Source organism: Passer montanus, unplaced genomic scaffold, assembly GCF_014805655.1.
Source record: "Passer montanus isolate IOZ18808 unplaced genomic scaffold, ASM1480565v1 scaffold120, whole genome shotgun sequence".
NCBI classification, from domain to species: Eukaryota; Metazoa; Chordata; class Aves; order Passeriformes; family Passeridae; genus Passer; species Passer montanus.
The window spans coordinates 80577-102277 of NW_024358723.1; the positions used below are offsets into that span (position 1 = coordinate 80577).

General features: G+C 52.1%; 1 protein-coding gene across 1 annotated transcript in view; it reads left to right on the forward strand.

Moving 5' to 3' along the window:
* Positions 1 to 21701, forward strand: part of TRIM9 (tripartite motif containing 9) — a 61770-nt gene that overhangs the window by 33599 nt on the left and 6470 nt on the right. The window contains exons 2-8 of the mRNA XM_039698110.1: positions 165 to 260; positions 9063 to 9173; positions 9758 to 9806; positions 12390 to 12547; positions 13763 to 13901; positions 18284 to 18472; positions 21155 to 21196. Coding sequence (XP_039554044.1) covers positions 165 to 260; positions 9063 to 9173; positions 9758 to 9806; positions 12390 to 12547; positions 13763 to 13901; positions 18284 to 18472; positions 21155 to 21196 — 784 coding nt within the window. The remainder of the gene's footprint in view (positions 1 to 164; positions 261 to 9062; positions 9174 to 9757; positions 9807 to 12389; positions 12548 to 13762; positions 13902 to 18283; positions 18473 to 21154; positions 21197 to 21701) is intronic.

The following is a 21701-nucleotide window of genomic DNA, read 5'->3' on the forward strand; positions in this document are numbered from 1 at the left end:
CTGTTGTTTCCACGGATTTTCCTGATTGTCACAAGCTGTTTCTGCCTGTTAGTTCCATGACTGAGGGTGCTTGAGAGGGACCTGTGTGGAGTCAGTTGTGTTTGTGTTGGGGGATGGATGAGTCCTGGACATGGAAATGACCTTGCTGTTTGTTTCCCCTGCAGAGCCAGCTCTCCCAGGCCCTGAATGGATTGTCAGACAGAGCCAAGGAGGCAAAGGAATTCCTGGTCCAGCTCCGCAACATGGTGCAGCAAATCCAGGTACTGAGTCTGCAGGATGAGAAACTGCCCCTTCCCACCAGGATGAGCCATCCCCTCTTCCTCCTCCCAAGCTTGGTTGGGTGGGTGCTCTCCCAAAGAAACAAGCAGGATGGGACTGCAGGGGCTGCAGTGGGATTGGACACTGAACTGCAATGTGCACATGGAGCAGAGCTGAGCCCAGGGAGAGACCCCGGCAGCGCTCGTGCATTTTGGGACCATTTGGGTTCATCCTGGGGGCAGCCCTGGCTGGGCTCTGGTGCTGCCCAAGGTGGATCCATGGAGGAGATCCTTGCAATAAATCCCTACTTTAACTCCACCCAGCCTGTGTTCTAGGACAGCTTCTCAAGGCATCACCACCTCCACATTTTCCACCATCCCAGGCCATACAAATCCCACATCCAATACTGTGGATTCCTGGGGGCAGAAAAATGCAAAAACGACCCCTGTGGCACCATTAAAAAGGAATCCATGGATCTCCATCCCACTGTTTGCTCCTGTCCCACGGCCTCTGTCCCACCCCCATCCACCCTCGTTACCAGCTGGGCTTTGTCACTGGCCAGGCCTGGTCCTTAAAACAAGAAACAGCCCCTGGGTTTGTGACTGGACTCTTAAACTGGGCCTGGAGCCTCCCTCCCTGGAGCTCCTCAGCTGCACGTGCTGTGGGAAGGGCAGGAAGGGCTCTCTGGTGCCCTGGCAGATGTGGCACCTGAGCCTCATGCAGGTGGAATCAGAATTATGGAATGGTTTGGGTTGGAAGGGACCTCAAATCCCACCCAGTGCCACCCCTGCCATGGCAGGGACACCTCCCACTGTCCCAGGCTGCTCCAAGCCCTGTCCAGCCTGGCCTTGGGCACTGCCAGGGATCCAGGGCACCCTGTGCCAGGGCCTGCCCACCCTCCAGCCAGCAATTCCTTCCTCATGGCCTCATCTGAACTTCCCCCTGGAGTGGGTGAGGCTGCAGTGGTTGGCACTCACTCTGAGATGACCCTGGGCCATTTCCACCTGCAGATAAGCAGGAGGTCACCTCCTGCCCTGTGCTTCCCTGGAGCTGGGGCCAGGGTGAGTCCTGCAGGGCTCTGGGGTTTGTCCTGGCCCATGTTCCCCTCAGCACAGGACACTTTGGCACTGCTGGCACCATCACCCTTTCCCACAGGAGGCCTGTCCTGGGTGTCCACTTGTCACTGCCCCATCCTGGAGCATTTCCCCCTTGGAGAGATGAGTGTCCAGTGAGCCCTGGCAGTGCCAGGGAGCCCTTCCAGGGCCCAGCTGGTGTCTCCAGCAGCCAGCACGGAGCCACAGTGTCCTGGCTCCTGTCCTGGAGTCTCCCTGGGCTGCTGCTCCTGCCCAGTGGGATTTTGGCCATCCTGGCACCGTGGGATGCAGGGAGGAGGAGAGGCACAGGGGGACAGAGCCAAGCCCTGGCACAGGGCCACGGGCAGCTCTCAGGACACGTTCCCAGCCCCAGTTCCCATCCCTGTGTGGCTGGCTCCTGGATGTGGGGTCGGTTTGGCTTTGGGATGCCCTGCTTTGCCCTGACACACATTCCATGTGTGGCACAGATCCAGGCCTGACTCTGGGCCAGCACTAATTGCTGCAGAGCAGGGAGAGGCTTGTGAGGACACCAGCTTGGAGGGACATCTCCCTGTCCTTCTGCAGCCTCCCACTGTGGCTGGATCCAAGACTGAAGAGCTGGGCTTTAAAAACCAGCACCTGGAGGAGCCCTGGGGCCAGGACAGCCCTCCCTGGGTGTCCTTCCCACTGCTGGGCCTGGTTCTCAGGGGAGCAGTGGGGTCTTTCCTGAGGGATGATGTCCTCCAGCACGGGCAGGTTGTGCAGGGCACACAGAGGCTTCCCTGGAGGGTTGTCCCTGGGAAAAATCTCTCCTCAGCCCACCACACACACAGGCTGAGCTCTGGGTGCTCCTCCTGGAGCTCTCAGCAGCACTGTGGACCATTCCAGTCTTTTTCCAGCCTTCAGGCCATGGGGGTGCCTTTGCTCCATGATTTCTCCAGGCAGACAGCATTTGCCACGTTCCCAGGAGAGCAGATGGCAGAAAACACTCCCCAAGGCTTCCTGTCCATGGCCCTGCCTCTCCAGAGGTGAAATGCTGCTCCTTCTGCAGGGCTCCAGCCAGGATTGTCACCATGGAAACACCCACCTGGAAAAAGCTCTGGCTCTGGGATTCTGCACACTCCAAACCTCGCCAGGGTCTGTCCTGGGCATTTTTCCATCTGGGATTTTTCCATCTGGGTGTGCAGGGCACCACCTTCCATCCCCATGGCCCTGCAGCTGACCCAGGGTGAGGAGTGTGACGTTCCATCTGTGTCCTCCAAGTGACATTCCCAGCAGGACTCATCCCAGTCACTGGGAAGCCTTGAAATCTGTTACCCACCCAAGCACTTAAAAAAGGAGGAGGAGGAGGACACTTAAGTGGAGATGTTATTGCCTTCTAGGAGCTGTATTAAAATTAAGATGTAAATTATAGTTAATGTCATCTCAGGGAAGAAGCTCTTGAAAGAACTGTCCTATTTTAAGGTTGTGGTGAAGTGTTGTGAGTGCACAAAAACTCTTTTTTATAGGCTGGAATTAGCAGCCAGATTCTGGCTGTTGCCTTATTTAGCACTTAAAGAGGGGGGGAAATGGTATTTGGTAAAAAATAACCACAAAAAATGTGTGGAGCTTCCCAAATCCCCTCAAAATGTGAGCCATGGAGAGCCAGGCTGGGGTCTCTTCTCTGAGCCAACAACAGCCTCCAGCCTTAAGTTGCTTCAAGGGGGGATTTAGGTTGGATATGAGGGAAAATTTCTTGGAAAGGGTTGTCCAGGCCAGCAGTGGGATCACCACCCTGGATGTGTTCAAAACCCATGTGGATGTGCCAGGTTTTCCTGGGAATCCTTCCTGGCCTCCCAAGGCTGCCCCTCAGCCCAGCCAGGCTCTGGCACGAGTGCAAGGCTTGAGGAGCCCCCAGATTTCCCTTCCAGCTCTCTGCATCAGCAAATTCTGCATTTCTGGGGTCCCAGGGAGTAGAAATCCCTCCTGCATGAGGAGAATCCCAGGAGTCTGTGGCTTAAGAATCACAGGATTCAAGAGGCTTAATGCCACATGGAAAATATTTTGGCTTTGCTGACCCCACTGGGTTTAGACCAGGCCTTCAAATGTGTGAAAGATGTTCATGTCTTATTTCTAAGACCATTAATTTCACTGATCAAGGTGACTGATGGAATCTTTCTGCCCTGTGTGCATCCCATTTCTCCTTTAAAGCCACAAAGCCCCACTAGATCCCAACCAAAGATCCTTTTTTTTGCCTCAAAAGCAGTTTGATGCTGGCAAAGGCAATGTGGATTCCTACTTTTGGCTTTTGTGCTATAGAGATGGTGAAATTAAAATGCTGTTTTATGCCCTGGCTCTCCAGATGGGGATCAGAGTTAGAGAAAGGCTGGGGCAGAGCTGCAGCTTTGGATTCACCTGGAAAAGGCTGCCCTGGGAGTTTGGAGTGTCTCTGCTGCAGGAGCCTGGTTTTTTTCTGGTCTTTGACCACCTTAATAGAAAAAGAAGAAAGCTTTTATTATCTCTTGAATCTTTCTGCCCTGTGTGCATCCCATTTCTCCTTTAAAGCCACAAAGCCCCACTAGATCCCAACCAAAGATCCTTTTTTTTTTGCCTCAAAAGCAGTTTGATGCTGGCAAAGGCAATGTGGATTCCTACTTTTGGCTTTTGTGCTATAGAGATGGTGAAATTAAAATGCTGTTTTATGCCCTGGCCCTCCAGATGAGTGATGCTGGATCCCTGAAGGGATCAGACTTAGAGAAGGGCTGGGGCAGAGCTGCAGCTTTGGATTCACCTGGAAAAGGCTGCCCTGGGAGTTTGGAGTGTCTCTGCTGCAGGAGCCTGGTTTTTTTCTGGTCTTTGACCACCTTAATAGAAAAAGAAGAAAGCTTTTATTATCTCTTCACCCAGCAAATGCTGTTTCCTGGAGCTGGAGCCTGGCTGGAGGCAGCAGATGGCAATTCTGCTGGAAATCCTTGGAAAGCACCAGCTCCAGCAGGGAGAGCTTCACAAATTCATTATCCTGGGCAAAGCAGACAGAGATTTAAGCTGCAAAGAAGATAAGAAGATTGTTTCAGCAATCCCATCTTTGCTGCCTTCCCAGTGGCACGTGCATTTCCCCACAGAGGGGTTGACATGGCTTTTCCAGGCATTCCACGTGGGATCCCCTTCCCACAGGCAGGGAATGCAAAACCTGCCTCTGCCTCGGTTGGTGCAGCCAGGATGAGCTCTGACAGCAGGATTGCACCCCACAGATTGGTTTGTCTCGTGGTCTGCAGCTGGGAGACCCAAAATCCACATGGGCAAAAGCCCTTCCAGGAGCAGACATGTCCTGAGCCCTCTCTCTGAGCAGGAGGGGTCACACAAAGCCCAAAAGCTGCTTTGCTCCTCCTGGATCCTGTCCTGGAGGACTGAGAAGGGAAATCCAGGGGCTTGCCCTCTTTCAGGAGGGTCAGTGTGGGAGTGGGGTCTCCAGGACCAGCTGTTGGCTCTGCTTTATCCTTGCAGGGCCTGAAGAGGCTCCAGGAGAGCTGGAGAGGGAGTGGGGACAAGGGAGGGAGGGACAGGAGCCAGGGAATGGCTCCCACTGCCAGAGGGCAGGGATGGGTGGGAGATTGGGAACTGGGAATTGCTGGCTGGATATTGTATTTGTGGGATGCCCTGGTGAAGGAAGGAATGATGACTCCATGTTCTCAGAAGGCTAATTTATTATTTTATGATATTACATTATATTAAAGAATACTAAACTAAACTGTACTAAAGAATACAGAAAGGATACTTACAGAAGGATAAAAAGCTACTAATGAAACTCATGACTTTTTCCAGAGTCCAGCACAGCTTGGCACTGATTGGCCAATGAGTGAAAACAATTCACATCAGAAACCCAGTGAAACAGTCACCTGTGGGTAAACAGTCCCTGCCATGGCAGGGCTGGCACTGGATGGCTTTGAAAGATCCCTTCCAACCCAAACCATCCTGGAATTGTGTGAGTCACCCCAGCAGGGCTGTTCAGTGCACTCAGGTGTCAGAAACTGGCACTGAATGAACTCCCCTGATACAGGAGTCCCCTCAAGCCAGGTCTCATAAGCTCTTGGAGATTTATGTCACCCTGAGACAGCTCAGCCACCTCAGATGGCATCAAATCAGCAGGATGGCTTCTGTGGCAGTGCTGAAGACAGAAAAGTTTTAATAAAAGGCAAAATAACAAAGCTCTTTACAGAGAAAAACAGAGCCAGGTGCAAGAGGCTTTCTCCTGGTAAAACACCTCACAAAAGCCATTATTTCCTTTGTTCTCTTCTTTTTCTAGTGAATTGCTTTGGCAGGACTTTTTGGCTTCTGTCCCATTGGCTATCCTTGAGTTTGAGGTGGAGTCCCCAAGGTCCTATGAGGTGTCTTTTTACCTAACTGAGGAGAGAAACCTTGGGCTTTTTTCCTTTTTTAAGGAGACCAAGGATAATTTTGTCACTCCCTCAACAGGGAGCACATTCCTACACTCCCCACCCTGACAGCAGCAGTGTTTGAGGCCAAAACCAGCAGGTGCAGGTGCAGCTCCATCTCAGAGCCATCCAGCACCTCCACAAGGCTCTGGACAATGTCCAGGTGCAGAGGAGCAATATGGGAGCTCCCTCTGCTGCCCTGTCCACCCTGCACCCCTCCCTCTCCCCAGCCTGCAAGCACCAGGCTGGGAATGCTGAAAGCAGCAAGGAATGGCTGCTCCCTAAAAATCTGGGGCTGTTCTGGATATTCTGTAATGGCATTTCACACAGATCCCCCAGGGAACAGGGACAGGATGAAAGGAACAGCCTCAAGATGCACCAGGGGAAGGTTTGGATTGGGCATTGGGGAAAATTTCTTTATGGAAAGGTTTGTCCAGCCCTGGCACAGCTGCTCAGGGGTCTCCATGCCTGGAGGGATCTTAAATCCATGTGGTGCTGGGGACATGGGTCAGTGTGGATTTTTTGGTTTTTGTTTTGTTTTTGGGGTTTTTTTGGGTTTTGTTTTGGCTTTGTTTTGTTTGTTTTGGTTTCCTTTTTTTTTTTTTTTGCTTGTTTGGTTTGGTTTTTTGTTGGGTTGTGGTTTTTTTGTTTTTTGTTTTTTGGGGTTTTTTTGTTAAGCCTGAGGTTAAAAGTGCCAGATGGAATTTCTTGTTTGGACTCAGATGTTTATTAGTTCTTACCTATGTTACAGTCTCACAAACCCTGAGTTCTACAGTACTGTAGTTTAACAAATTAAAAATGGAGTCGTATCTCTCTCTCTACAAGGCCTTTTAAGGATTAACTGTTTTATTAAGCAATGACACCTAAATTATTTTTACCTTTAACTCAATAACTAACTACTATGTTCCTCAATGTGGACTTTTTTATTTAATTACACAATGTTACCTAAACTTATGAAGAAGAAGGATTAGCTTCTGCTTTAAAACTTCTATCTTGTTTTATATATATATTATTACATTTTTAAACTTTAAGCTCAAAGTTTTTTACTATGTGATATTACACACTTCTATTCAAACTCCACACCCATAATCTCAGTTCAATTCTTTAATTTTTGAAGCTTTTTCTACAGCCTCAGCTCAATGCAGTGTTCTCTTGGGGGTCAGAGTCTGTCAGCACAGAAAGTCTGGAATTCTCAGCCATTCCCAGGGTTCCAGCAGGTCAGTGGTGGCTTTGGCAGTGCTGGGGGACAGTTGGCCTGGGTGGTCTTAGAGGGCTTTTCCAGCCTGTAGGAATCTGTGCTTCTAAGCTGCAAGGCTTTTTCTTCCTGCTAGGTGATTAAGTAGAGGTGATTAAATTTTAATTAACCAGCACGTGATGGCACTGATGGCCCTGCAGGAGTCACCCCTGCTGGAAGGCCAGGTTCCCTCACTGTGCTTCCTTTCCCCTGCCCACCCTCAGACAGGAGTGCTGGCAGGGGGTGCTCAGAGTGGGCATCCCAGCCCTGCTGAGCCCCTGGAGCAGCAGGCACTGAGCTCCCAGGAATGCTCATCCCTGTTAATTGCAGCTTTCCCCATCTGGCTGCAGCTGCCAAGCTCATCCTCACAGCTCATCCTCGCTGTGGCACTCCACGGAGCTGCACAGCTTTGTTCAGTGCCAGTGGAGAGCTGTGCACAGCTTTTTAAAGCTCTTCCAGGAGTAGAAAATAAAAAATCTTCTGTGAGCGTTTGAGCACATGCATCCAAGAATAAAATCTCTCTTCCTGAGCTGCTGTGCCAGTGAAATCCTGGACCTGCAGAATTCAGTGTTAAAGAGCAGCCAGCTTCAAATAAATCCTTGTGGCATCCAGCCTGGACCCTGTCCTCCTTGCTGTGCTTCAGGGAAGGTCAGCAGGGCCCTCAGGCACCTGCAGACCTCACTCTGGTGCTGCTCTGCTGGGATGCTGGGATGTGATCCCTTGGGGAAGGAGCTGTGAGTGCAAGAGGTGCCTTAATGTGGAGCTGGGCAGCCCCAGGCTGAGCTTGGATTGATTTATTTATTTATTCCTCTCCCTGGAGCTTCCCTCCCTCAGAGCTCATCCCCAGCCTGTGGAGCCAAGGAGGGAGTTCTGCAGCGTGGTCCCTGGAGCATCTCCAGCAGATCCTCAGGGATGGGGCTGGGAGAGGTGGTGTCCATTCCTCTGGCAAAGAGCAGCTGCCAGGGTCCCTCCTCATCCTCAGGGCAGCTGCCCCAGGGCCAGCCCCATAACCTGGCTGCATGCCAAGGGTGGATAGGGCAGCTGTGCATCCGGGGAAGTTGGCATCTGCTTGGCATGGAGCTCAAGAGCTGCCCTTTGGAAGCTGGCTTCATTAAAGGCAGGGCATGGAGCTGCCCTCCTGCTTGGATAATTATGTGTGTTAATGATTTTGGGCTGAACAAAGCTGGTTAGAACAGGTTGTCCAGAGAGATTGTGGATTCCCCATCCCTGGCAGTGCCCAAGGCCAGGTTGGACAGGGCTTGGAGCAACCTGGGATGTGCAAGGTGTCCCTGCCATGGCAGGGGGTAGAACAAGATTCATTTAGGTTGGAAGGGACCTTAAAAACTTTCTGGGATTCTACACTGTTGTTCCCTGTCGGGACCCAGGACATTCCTCTGGCTGCCCTGGGTGATTTGAGACCCTGGCAGGGGGCTCAGAGACCTGGACACGGAGTCACAGACACTGTGCCTTTGATTTTAACCCATGGAGACAATTACCAGCTTTGTGTGAGGATGTACAGGCCACAAGAGTTTGAGTAGAATGATAGTTAATTTGTCACAGGGTGAAAAAGTAGAATTTTGGGGTTTTAGAATGAGGGTTCAAGAGGCAAGATGGAGGAATCTGGGCCTGTCCTGTCCTTCTTCTCCTTCTTCTTCTTGCCCTCCATCCTCTGTGTGATGGTGACACTTCTGGACTGGTTCAGAGTGGAGACAGACTGTACAACATAGGTGACAGGTATTGGGAAATTATTGTAAATAAGGTACACGTAGTTCTGAGTATAAAAAGTTAACACCACCCCAAGGGCAGGCAGTGTGCCACAGCCAGACCTGCAGGACAGATCTCAGCAGGTCAGGGAAAAAATGTAAGAGATAAGAGAAAATAAACAACCTTGAAAGGCAGAACGACAAATCTCGACTTATTCTTCAGTCATGGGGCTGGGAGAAAAGAGACTTTCTGATACCTCAGGGGTCATCACAACCACTGCAACCCAAGAGTTCCCCGGGTTCTGAAGGGTCTGGAGCTCAGTGTGCGAGTCTTGGGCAGTCCTGCCTCTCCGTGTGACCCTGCTGTCCTTGTCCCCTGCAGGTGGTGCGGGACCAGATCTCGCACTGCACGGTGAAGCTGCGCCAGACCACGGGGCTGATGGAATATTGCCTGGAGGTCATCAAGGAGAACGACCCCAGCGGCTTCCTGCAGGTCAGTCTGGGGTCTGGGGGATGCAGCAGGGCTGGGGCTGTTCCAGGGGGGACGGCCCCATAACATCAAGGATCTGCCTCTGGCCACCTCCATGTTCACAGCAGGGCAGGAGCAGGGGCAGGGCAGGGACATTTCTGGAGGAGAGGGATGCAGCAGGGAGAGGAGGCTGCATCTCTGCAGCAGGGATCACAATGTGCTCGTGGCTCTCCACTGAGACACCAACAGACCAGGCATTCCTGGGCTCCCCTTGGTGTGAGAAATGGAATTGTAAAGGATTCTCCAAGCCTGACTAAAAGCTCACACAGCCTTGTACACGTGTATGCAAACTCTGAGACAAGGAACTCTGAGACTTAGGAAGGCCATGGAATGGAGATTACATTGCTGAGAGAGAGACTGAACTGGAGACAAGTTTTCAAACTACAGCCTTGCAAAAAGACCAGATATTTTGGAGAATTAGAACAGTGAAAGATGCATTGTGGGGAAAATAATTAGGTGAAGTATTGGGGAGAAGTATTAGCAGCATTGTGTGGCAAAAGCTAATAGGTTTTAAAACATTTATAAGGTAATAGGTTGGCTTCTAATAGAATGGCATTGAGTTTTACACCTCTTGTGTCTCACCCTTCTACGAGACTGGTAATGGAATAAAATCTTGTAAAACGCCTCCTAGCTGGCCCATCTCTGTAAAGCTGGGGTGGAGGAGTGGGTGTGGAAGAGATAAAGGAAAAACTGCCCAATTAACAGAAGAGAGCTGCCATACAGATGGCAGATAGAATACAATTTGCTTGGCAATCCAGGACACTTCCCAAAGCTCAGCCCTGCTCCTGCTGGGAGCTGCCAGGCAGCTCATCCCTGGGGAGGGGCAGAAAAGGAGAGTTTCTCACCTCCTGTGAGAAATTAATTTGTAGAGAATTCTCAAAGCTTAACAGAAGGCTGATGTAGAGTGCATCTGTGTGGAAACTTTGAGATAAGGAATGCTGACTTAGAAATGCTGTAGAGTAAGACAAACAAATTATTAAGAGAAAAATAGAACTGAAAACAAGTTTCAAAGGATGTCTTTGCAAATTAAACTAAGTACTTTGGAGAAATAGAATGATGAAAGATGCATTGTAGTAGGACTCATGAGGGGTAATTTTAGATAATTGGCTTTAAGGCATTTACAGCATGGTGTGACAAAGGCTGATAGGCCAAGAAACACTTAAAATGTATTGTAATTAGGAAATAGTTGTCTTCTGATTGTGATGGTGTGAATTATAACATCTGTATTGTCTCACTCTTCACATGAGACTGAAAATTGAATAAAAGTTTTAAAACACCTCTCAGCTGCCCCATCTCTAGGTCAGAAAAGGGCCTAATCCAACAACCTCCCAGCAATACTGGGCACCCCAGGCCCAGAGCTATGCCCGTCCCTGTGGGTTTTGCATCCCTGGGCAAACCATCTGCCTCCCTGCCTTGGATCCCTGGGCATCTGTGTGCCAGAGCAGGGTGCCAGGGGGTTGGCTTTGCCTGGAAAAGCACTCCTGCTGCATTAAAAATGTATTACTGCATTGAAAAGTGCTCTGACAAAGTTATTAGTGCATTGAGAAGTGCTCTGCAGGTTGGGACCTCTCCTTTGAGAGCAGCACAAGGCTTTTCCCAAACCTCTCCTCACATCCCTGTGCTGGCTCAGTGCTGAGCAGCATCTGTCACACAGCAGATGTCCCTGCAAACACAGCCAGGTCACCTGGCCTGGGCTCTGCCCTCTCTTTCCTCACCTCCCTGTTGGTTTAGATCATCATTTTTAATTTCTATTCCATTCCATGTCATTTTATTCTATTCTAGTTGTATTTTTCTCTATTTCCTTGCTGTTCCCCATCCCCTCTGTGCTCCTTCTCCTGTCCCACCAAGGGCTGCTGCAGCCCATGAGGAATTTGGGGTTTGGCAAGCCCAGGGAAGCTGACAGAGGTGCAGAGGGGCTGTGACACAGGGAGGCTCAGCACAGGAGGACCCTGAACCTGGGCTGCACCTTCAGCTGCCTGGAGGAACAGCCACCAGCTGCAGGTCTGGCACTGCTCTTCACCCCCACCACGGCTGGAATTGCTGTCCCAGGAGCTGCCTGCACTCACCAGGGTGTCCCAGTGGCCAGGGACAGGAGGGATGTTGGCCACACTCTCCTGTGTCACCACGGGGAGCATCCTCAGCTGATGGTGGCAGTGAGGAGCTGCCCGTGCTCGCTCTTCCTTAGCCAGGCTGTTCATCTGAAATGTCAGGAATATTTCTGGATAGCAAACCCAGGGAGGGCTGGATTGCTGTTTCACATTCCTGTGTTCCTGCCCTCCCTTCCTGCAATTTAGCCCAGAGGGTTATTTTTAATTAATAAGAGCAAATTGCTGCTGGTTCAGCCGCCCACCCTCCTCTTATCAAATCCCTCATCCCAGCTCACCCTGGCTGTGGAAATCAGTTGTTGGTTTTGTAGACTTGCAGAAGGTTGGGTTTGCATCCCAAATCTGTGTCACAGCACCAGGGGAGGGAGGGCAGCACCTGAGGTCTCAGTAAAGAGCAGTGAGCAACCCCAAGGCATCCCACACCCAGTGCCAGCCTGGAGGATCCAGCCCAGGAGGTGGAGCAGCCACAGAGGGTGAATGCTGGGCAAATCCAGCTTTTTCCCAGGCATCCATGGCTCCTCCCCATCTTGTCTGGCTTCTCCATGTCTGCTTCCACTGGCTCTTGTCACTTTGGGCAGTGAGGATGAGGATGGTGGGCGAGCAGCTCTTTGAGAGATGTGTCCCTGTGCTTTTCAGAGCAGGAGTGGGCTGTGGGACACGTGGAGATGCCCAAACACAGCAGGAAAATCCCTGGCAGTCCTTTCTGTCCCCTGTGCAGCTGATGGCAGCCAGAGGGGGTACTCAGCCCCCCAGTTTTGTTGCAGTGGATTTATTGAAGGGAAAAGCAGGGCTGTAGGTAAATCCAGACCCAGAGTTCTGCAGAAGCTGCGGGAGAATTGTCCCAGGTTTGGGACTGGCTGCATGAAAGGTCCAGGCAGCTCCAAGCAGACACACTGTGCTGCCATAATTATCCAAGATTAATTAGAAAATGGGAATAAAGCAGAAAAGCTTCACCAGGCTGGTGGGAGAAAACTCCTTTGTGCTTCCTGTGCTGCCCGGAGCTGCCTCCCCAGGCAGGCAGCGAGCGCAGGCTGCATCCCGCAGGGTTGCACTAATTGCACTGATTGGTGATTAGTCTCGTCCCCAGTGCCGGCCCCGCCGATCCTGCAGCTGGAGGAGTGCTGCACCCACAACAACAGCGCCACCCTGTCCTGGAAGCAGCCCCCTCTGTCCACCGTGCAGGTGGAGGGGTACATCCTGGAGCTGGACGATGGCAACGGGGGCCAGTTCAGGGTAAGAGCTGCAGAGGGGTGTTCTCCTACAGGGATTCCCAATTTGAGCATTTGTCCTCTTTTTTTTTTTCTCTTTTTATTTTTTTTTTCTTTTTTTTAATTTTTTTTTTCCCAAGTCTCCTCTTCCCTGCTGGGTTGCCCAAGGAAGCAGATGGTGCAGACAAGCTGTGGGGTTTTGGGCTACAGGAGGATTTGAGGGGGTGCAAATGCCTTTCCAGTGGCCACGTTGACTTGGAAACTCCAAGAACAAGTTTGAAGTTCTTGTTACCCAGAGGAGCTGCCCCTGGATCCCTGGCAGTGCCCAAGGCCAGGCTGGATGAGGCTTGGAGCAGCCTGGGACAGTGGGAGGTGTCCCTGCCATGGCAAGAGATGGAACAGGATGGTTTTTAAGGTCCCTTCCAACCCAAACCATTCCATGAAGGTCCATGTTTTTAGGTTGCTGAATATTTCATGCAAGGTATGTTAATTGCCTTGAAAGCCTCATGGTTTGCCAGCTGCCAGCAAGGCCTGAGGGCTTTTAAATTGCTGTAATTACACAATTAAAATATGATTTTTCTCTGATCCAACACGCCAATAATTATCCTGGCGTGTTCACATCCACGGAGAGCAGGCACAGGAGCAGCCCACTGCACTCTGAATTTATCCACAGTGAGCTCAGGCACTGCCAGAGCAGAGTTGAGGCAAAGGAGAGGTGACGTGGGTGGGACCTGGAGAGAAGGCAGCAGCAGGCTGGGTGTGGGGAGAGCACAGTCAGTTCATCCCCAATCTCCCACCCATCCCTGCCCTCTGGCAGTGGGAGCCATTCCCTGTGTCCTGTCCCTCCATCCTTGTCCCCAGTCCCTCTGCAGCTCTCCTGGAGCCCCTTCAGGCCCTGCCAGGGGCTCTGAGCTCTCCCTGGAGCCTTCTCCTCTCCAGGGGAACATTCCAAGCTCTCCCAGCCTTGCAGCAGCTCCAGGGCCTCCTCTGCACTCCCTCCAGCAGCTCCTCCTGATGTTGGACCCCAGGTTTGGGACAGAACTCCACGTGGGATCCCAGCTGAGCAGAGCAGAGAGGCAGAACCCCCCTGATCTCCTGCTGGTGCTGCACCCAAGGAGCAAACCCCATTAGCCTTCCCCAGCGCCCCAGGGAGCAGGGCAGGGGGGATGCCATGCCCCCCAAGTTGTGCCAGGCTGTTCCCCAGCCCTGGCACCCACAGGAGGTGTTCCTTGCCTTGCAGGAGGTGTACGTGGGCAAGGAGACCATGTGCACAGTGGATGGGCTGCACTTCAACAGCACCTACAGCGCCCGGGTCAAGGCCTTCAACAAGTCAGGAGTGAGCCCCTACAGCAAGACCCTGGTGCTGCAGACCTCCGAGGGTAAGGAATGGCATGGACACAGCCCAGCACAGCCCAGCTCAGCCCCCTGCCCGCCCTGAGCCCCCCCTGCAGCAGCAGCAGCGCTGACCCCAGGGGGAAAGCTGTGCCACAGCCTCCAGCACAGCCAGGGCTTCCCTCTGAGCCTTTCCCTGAGCAGGGAATGTTCTCTGGGGGGGCACAGGGGGAGTACTGAGTGCAGGGAGACCCCAGCTCTGGGAAAGATTGGGGTCTGACTCCGTGATTCAGAATGCTGAACAATTGTTTTATTAAGCTATACAATATTTCATTAATACTGTACTAAAGAAAAACCCACGAGCAGCCAGGACACAGCTTGGAGTGATTGGTTAATTAATACAAACAACCATCACCAGCATCCAATTACCAAACCCCTTCAGGTAAACAATCTTCCTGACACATTCCACATGTGCAAAAACAAGAGGAGCAGTGAATAGAGATAAGAAGTGTTTCCTCTTCCTGTGTTTTCCAGGACAGGTCCTTGGGAAGTTGTGTCTGCTTCTCTCTGGGAAGAGAGGTGTTTAAATTTGGGGTGATGTGGCACAAAAGGGAAGCTCAGATGTTTCTATTGGACCCATTTAGAGCAAAACACTGCTCCTGAGAGCTGTGCTTGACTGCACAGTGCCATAAGCACAGGATTCAGGCCTGGCAGGGCAGGGAGCAGTGTGGGTGTCCTTCCAGAGCCAGGGATGCACAGCAGCCCCACAGCATTGCCCCCACACCCACTCACAATATTAAAACACTCCCTTGCAGGCTGCAGGGGGATCTCCCTGCCTGGCTTTAAGTACATTTGTCACACCAGGCACTTAATCCTTTGTGGAAAATTGGTTTATTCCTGACGTGCAGGTGGAGAGTGGCAAGGCTGGCTCCGAGGTGGGAGTGGGGAGCTGCAGCTGTGGAGGAAGGGATCAGCCCCACCAGCACGTCTGCTGCCCCACAGCCAGGCACAAAACCCTTCTTTGGATTTTCCACGCTCGCTGGAATCCCTTTTCCTTGCTCCCAGATGAAAATCTCTCTTTTCCAAGCCATGTGAGGGTTTTTCACAGCAGCATCCAGCTGGCTGCCAGCTGGGATCAGAAGGGAGCACACACAGCTCGTGGGGTGCTGGTGGGGTGGAAGGAAGGGCAGAACCACTGAGCAGCCCTGGGGGCTTTCAGCAAGGAGAAAAATGGGATTTTTGCTGAAGAAATAGAAGACAAAAGCAGAGCAAGCTTGTTGCTCTTAGGGAAACTGAGCTAGTCTCCCTTGCTGCCTGCAGATCACCATTGCAGCTTAGAAAGGGCAGGTCAGCAAGGAATGGGATTCATCAGAGCTAGAGCAGACAGCAAAACTGTGACAGACTTCTCACAGGAGAGGCACGGAGGTCACAGCACAGCACAGAGGCCTTGGCACATCTGTCAGAGACACCTCAGTGCCTGTTTGCAAACTGAGCACCAGCAGCAAAGGAGCTGCAGAAGTTCCTCTGGAGATCCAGGCAGGGCACAAGCTGCATCCAGCCCCGTGCCAGGCTGGCCACGACTGCTCCCAAAGCCTGAAGGTCAACAGCTCCCACTCCAGCCTGAGCAGGAGACAGCAGAGCTCTGACTTCTCATCTCATTCGTGCCTCACACGACACATTTGAGACACAATTTCCTCATCAAAACCAGTTGGGCTTTAAGTTGTCCCAGCCAGGAGTTCACAGGGTCCCCTCTATGATCTTCCCAGCTTTGATTTCCTCTCAGAGGTGTTCTCACCTTGAGCCCAGCTCCAAAATACAAAGGAATCTGGGAGAAAATAGCTGCTTGTGAAAATAGCTGCTTGTGGTCCCAGCAGGGCTGTGCTTGGGCCGTGCCACCAAGGAGAAGTTCCACTCTCCTTGGCTGCATTCATTCAGCCTTTTCACTTGAATGAGCTCTTGCATTTGTTATTCCAACACAAAAACAAAAAAAAAAAACAAAAAGAAAAAACCAAAAAAAAAAAAGGGAGAAAAAGTCAAACGGGCCTGGAGCATTTTGTGCTCTTAGAGGCTGCCTGAGCTCTTTTGGATTCAAAGAGAAATAAATCACATCTGTGTGTGCAGCTTCCGGATATCCCAGTGACTCGGTGAATGGAGCACATCACAGCCCTTGCTTAGGCTTTTATTCCTGCCTTTTACAGCAGCATCAGGCCTTCTTAAGAGCTATTTTGTCTGAAGTGGGTTCAGCTTTTCCCTTCAGCCAAGCTCTGCAGCTTCCTGCAAAGTGGTTGTGTGGGAAGAGAGGACAAAAGGAAGGACGGGCTCGCTGTGAAGAGAGCGTCTCTCAGAACGCGGCTGCCCTGCTCTAAGTGGTTGTGAGGAGTTCTGGTATTTAGGAGCTGCTTTCTAGCTCTGGCCCATGAGATCTTCAGCTGCAGCCTGTGGAAGGGAACTGAAGCCTTTCTTCTGCTTTCTGTGAGCAGAGGGTAGTGGGGAGCAAAAGGTCTTGCAGGGTTCAGCATTGAAGAGAACAAGGATGAGGAGAAGGGGATGTGTGTGGGCTCTGAGGGTGCCAAACAGCCACAGGCAGCCAGGGGAAAATCCCATGGGAAGGCAGCACAGGCAGGAGTCTGCAGCAGGAGCATCTTCCCAGCCCTGGGAGAGGCACCTCCTGCTCATCCCAGAGGAAAGGATTGCAGGTCACTCTTCAAAGCTGGTTCTTGGTGCCACCAGCAGGACAAGGTGGCTCCTGGCTGGGAGCAGGTTTGTGCTCCAGAGCCTTTCCCGTGTGCTGGGCCTTGCCAGGGATGAAGATCCCTGTCACCAGCACAGCCAAGGGGCAGCAAGGGTTGAAGGTGACATCCTTCCCTTGAACTGTGTCCCCTCCTGAGCTGATCTGGGGCTGTTCCACACAATCCCTGGGAGTGTCTCTTGCTCTGTCACATCTCAGCCCAAGGCTCTGCCTTAACCTCTGTTTCTCCAGCACCTCAGTGAAGCTCAGCTGTGGGCTGGGGAGTCTGGAAGAACATTTCCAAGGTGACCCAGGCACAGACATGTCCCAGAGCTTGGCTGGTGGCAGCCCTGCTTGGCTGCCTGGGGTCTCTCCCAGCCTCCTCCTCCCTGAGCTGGGCATGCTCTCCTGGTTTTCCCTCATCCAGGAGATTTCCTGGCCTCTGGCCAGACTCCTGCTGACCTCTTGCCATGTTCTGGGTGTCAGGATGAAGGACCAACCCACTCCAGGTGGAGCTGGAGAAATGGAGCTCAGCAGTGCCTCCCAGGCTTCTCTCCAGGCACAGAGCTTCCTCCTCCCTTCCCCCAGCCAAACCAAGCACCAGAACCTTTTCTTTCAAGCCCAGCTCCTCATCTGGGGCTTTAAATTCCTGACCATCCCTGGCGTGAGCCTGAGCAGCAGCCAGGGCTTTTTAACCAGCAGCTTTTGGAAAGGTTGATCAGCCTGCAGGGAGCTACAGGGGTGTCAGGGGCTAATTAGGGAGCACAGCTACTCGTGGTAGTAGTTCCTCTCACTCTTGGTAGGGTTAGAAGCTAAACTAATAAACAAACTTTGAGCTCTGCTTATTGGCTGTTGTGCAATAATTTCTCTCCTCTGACCCCACTGACACCCTTTGCTTCCACAGCCTCGGCCACAGCAGCAGCGAGTTGCAGAAGTTACACCCCACCATGCAAAGAAATGTTCCTTTTTGACCTGTTTTAACACAATTCCCAGCTCAATCCATACTCACAGCAGAGCTGGGAAGGCTGGGGGATGCAGTGTGAGTGTGTGGATGGTGGATTCTACATTTTCATGCTAACATAACCCTGGAAAAGGTTAGGGAAGAAACTGTGGGAGGTGACTGTGGTAGCAGGGAACAGAAACCAGTGACCCAAGAGGTTCCTTCTGCTCTGCCATTTTTGCTGTGAATCCCACGAGTTCAATTCTTGCTGTAAGGCTCAGATGTGTTTTGACAGGTACAAAGGGAAACCAAGAACACAACCTCCCGAACAACCCTTGAGTAAGGTGGGTGCTTGCTGGTTCTCAGGGTGCTGGAGCTTAGCACAGCCCTGCAAAATGTCACCAGCTGGGTTCTCCACCCCTGATGATTGTGCACAAAAAGGTTTGGGATGTGTTAAAGCACGACGGGACGTGTGCATGGTAACCTGTGAATTTTTTTAGGTGCCTTTCTGTGAAGAGGTGCAGGACCCCCCCCTTTACAGAAAAGCAGTTGAATTTGTCACGCTGCCACGGGGACACTTGGGAAGATGAAGGTGTTTTCCTTGCTGTCAGGCTGCCCTGAAGGGTCTCTCTGGGCTGCCCAGCAGCAGCCAGTGCTGCCCTGCCACCAGCAGGGTCTGTGCCCTGCTCTGAGCTGGGGAGTGAGGCCGCCCAGCAGAGAGCCCATTTCTGATCTGCAGTTTGCCTTCATCTTACGTTTAGACACGCAGTCAGAAGAGCAGACCCTCCCTTTTCCAGTGCCTTTGGAAAGATCGCAGCTTCGTAGGATGAGTCCTTTCTCCTCCACCCTTAATCTGCAACCCAGCTTCTCGGGGAGATCCTACTTTGAGCTAAGATCTTCGGCCCACCAGCTGAGCTTGCATTCTTCCTTACAGTCCCTGAATTCAGCCGGTGAGCTGAGCACCTCTGGCGTTGCCTCTTGCTCTGTGCTTCTGGGCATCTCCAAACTCTGTTTGTTCTGTTCCGTTGTGTTTGTTTTTCCCATGACATGCGGATGGCAGCGGGAATTCTTTCTGTTTGTCAGTGGCCTGCTCCTGCCGCCCAGGGGGTCAGTGGTGTGGTTCTCCCGGGGTGTTTCAGGTGTGGGCTGATGGAGCAGCACAGTAATTCCTTACCTGGGTGCTGCTCTTGGCAAGGCTGAAGCCTTTGGTGATCATAAATCCCTGAATGGTTTGGGTTAGAAGGGACCTTAAAGCTCATCCACTTCCAACCTCCTGGTATGGGCAGGGACACTTTCCTCTAGAAGATTCCTCATTTCTGGTTTGTGTTGAGCTTGTGTCAGGGGTTAATCAGAAAAGGCATTCCCTGGGTGAAACCTGTGGGAATAACCCCCTGCTTTCATTTCGGAGCACAGCCAGGAAACGCAGCCTCTGCTGGGAGATTGGTCTGTGAAATCAGTTTGGTTGATTAAATCTAGGCCCCTCTTAAGAAAGAAGCAAGTCTGGATGCAGGCTCTGGCTTGCTGCTCAGAGGACTCCCCATCCCTGGAAGTGTCTGTCCCAGGCCAGGCTGGAGCAGCCTGGGATAGTGGAAGGTGTCCCTGCCCGTGGCAGGGCTGTGGAATGAGGTGATTTGTGTCCCCTCCAACCCAAACCAGTTTGGGATTCTGTGATTCCAGCTCACAGCCCGACTGGGCCTGGAGCTGTGGGCTCTTTTCTGCTCAGCTTTGAGCACCAGGCTCAGCTTTTCCAAACCCAGGTGTGGCCATCCCAAAGCCCAGTTTGCTGCAGAGCAGAGGACACCACCCCTGTGATGCCTCACCAGCCTGGCAGCCCCACACGAGCGCTGGCTTCGGATCCGTGCGCCCGGAATGGCGGGCTGTGCTGGGATGGAGGCAGGTCAGGCAGAGTGAGGGATGGATTTGGGCAGCCAGCAAGGAGCCACAGGGATCTCTCAGAGCTGTTTTCTAACCAATCTTTGCACATCTTCTGTTGCTAAAGATCCTGGGCCCTGATTCTTCCACCACTCTGGATTTACACCGCTCCAAAGGCGTTCATTCCCGGCTTGCTCCGGCGTAAGCCCTGGAAGAATGGGGGCCCCCGATTGTGTGACTTCCATCCCATAACACGGAATGAGGAATGCTGCAGCATGACCCTTGCCAGAATAACCAGGGGGGGACCCTGCAAACTTTCTTTTCTTTGTGCTTTTTATGTTTGATTTCTCATCGTGCTGCTGTGAGCTGATGGCTTCCAACGCTGTTTTGTTACGGACGTTCCTTCCTTTGTGTCCGGCGTTCCGGGACCCTTCCGTGCTGCCTGTGAGCCATACCCGTGTGTGCACCTTGGACCTTCTGCAGCCCCGCTCTGGGGTGGGGGGACAGGGAAAAACGGGGTCCTGAATGCCAGAACAGGGTCTGTGTGTCCCTCACGAGAGCCTGGAGCGCAGCGATGCGCGGAGACCTGGAGAAGCGGTGTTGGAGTAGGGGCACGGGGCAGGACTCATTAAAGCAGCCTCAGGAGGAGCCTCTTGGCACAGCACGGGGCACAACCACAGCCAGGTGCTTTCCACCAACACCCAGGGCAGGAGGGGAAACCAGGCACAGAGCTGGGCAGGGGTACCCTAAAATCCAGTGCCAGCACAGGGCTTGTGTTGGTGTCTCCTCCTGGTGAGGACAAGCCCCTAGGTCAGAACAAGCTCCTGGATCAGGACAAGCCCTAGGTCAGGAAAAACTCCTGGAACAGGACAAGCCCCTAGGTCAGAACAAGCTCCTGGATCAGAATAAGTTCCTGGATCAAGACAAGCCCCTAGGTCAGGGAAAACTCCTGGAACAGGACAAGCCCCTAGGTCAGAACAAGCTCCTGGATCAGGAAAAATTCCTGAATCAAGACAAGCCCCTAGGTCACGACAAGCTCCTGAATCAGAATAAGTTCCTGGATCAAGACAAGCCCCTAGGTCAGGGAAAACTCCTGGAACAGGACAAGCCCCTAGGTCAGAACAAGCTCCTGGATCAGGAAAAATTCCTGAATCAAGACAAGCCCCTAGGTCACGACAAGCTCCTGAATCAGAATAAGTTCCTGGATCAGGACAAGCCCCTAGGTCAGGGCAAGCTCCTGGATCAGTCCCTGGCTCCCATGGGTGCTTGCAGCCAGCAATCAGGCACAGGAGCATGAAGGGCACCCCAACACATCCTGTCCTTGCAGCTGAAGCTGCAGCCCTTTGAAAGGGGTCTGAGGCAGGTGTCAGCCCCCAGGGGTCCCCATTCCAGCTCCATTCCAACCCAGACCCATCAGGAGCTGCCTTTTCCTCAATTCCTGTCCTTCAAGGAGTGGTTTTTCAGTCAGTTTAGAGAATCTTTACCAAGCAGCCAAGATACTCCACCAAGGCTAAAATTTCTTGCCTTTTTTTTCTGGAGAAAAGCAGAATAATTTGGTGCCCTGAGCAGTCAGACTTTATACAGTCCACACGCAAACTCCCAGGCTGTGTTTGCCACCCCTCTCCGTGCCCTCTGGCTTTTAATGAATCAGGCCTCCCGTGGCTGCTGGATGCTTAATTAACAATGAAATGCTCACGAGTGTTTGTCAGGAGGTTGTTGTTCCTTAGCTGTGATGTGTGAAATGTAGTATCTCTTTATAGGATGCAATTTTGACACACAAGGATCGCCTTACTCCCAATTAGGCAAGTATCTTAATTACAATTAACTGGCACCTACTGCGTGTTGCTTCATTCTTTTTGCTTTTTTATCTTTTCTTTGGTGACTGAGCAGCATTTCTCACTCATACCCTGCTTGCAGAGCACTCCTGGATGTGACAGAATCATGGAATTGTTGCTTGGAAAAGCCCTCTAAGACTGAGTCTAACTATTCCCCAGCAGTGCCAAGGCCACCACTGACCCATGTCCCCAAGTGCCACATCCACAGGGCTTTTAAATCCCTCCAAGAATGGGAACTCCACCACTGCCCTGGGCAGGAGGCAAATTTGGAGAAGTTATGGTGCCTGAATGATGTAATGGCATTTGGTTTTTCTCCATATGGGTTTAAAGAGAAGCCTGGGGTCAGTGCTCTGGAAGTGGCCCTGTAATTGAGAACTGATGCTTCTGCTCTCCTCTTTTAAACTGAAAGAGGACAGGGTTAGGTTGGATATTAGGAAGGAATTCTGGCTGTGAGGGTGGGCAGGCCCTGGCA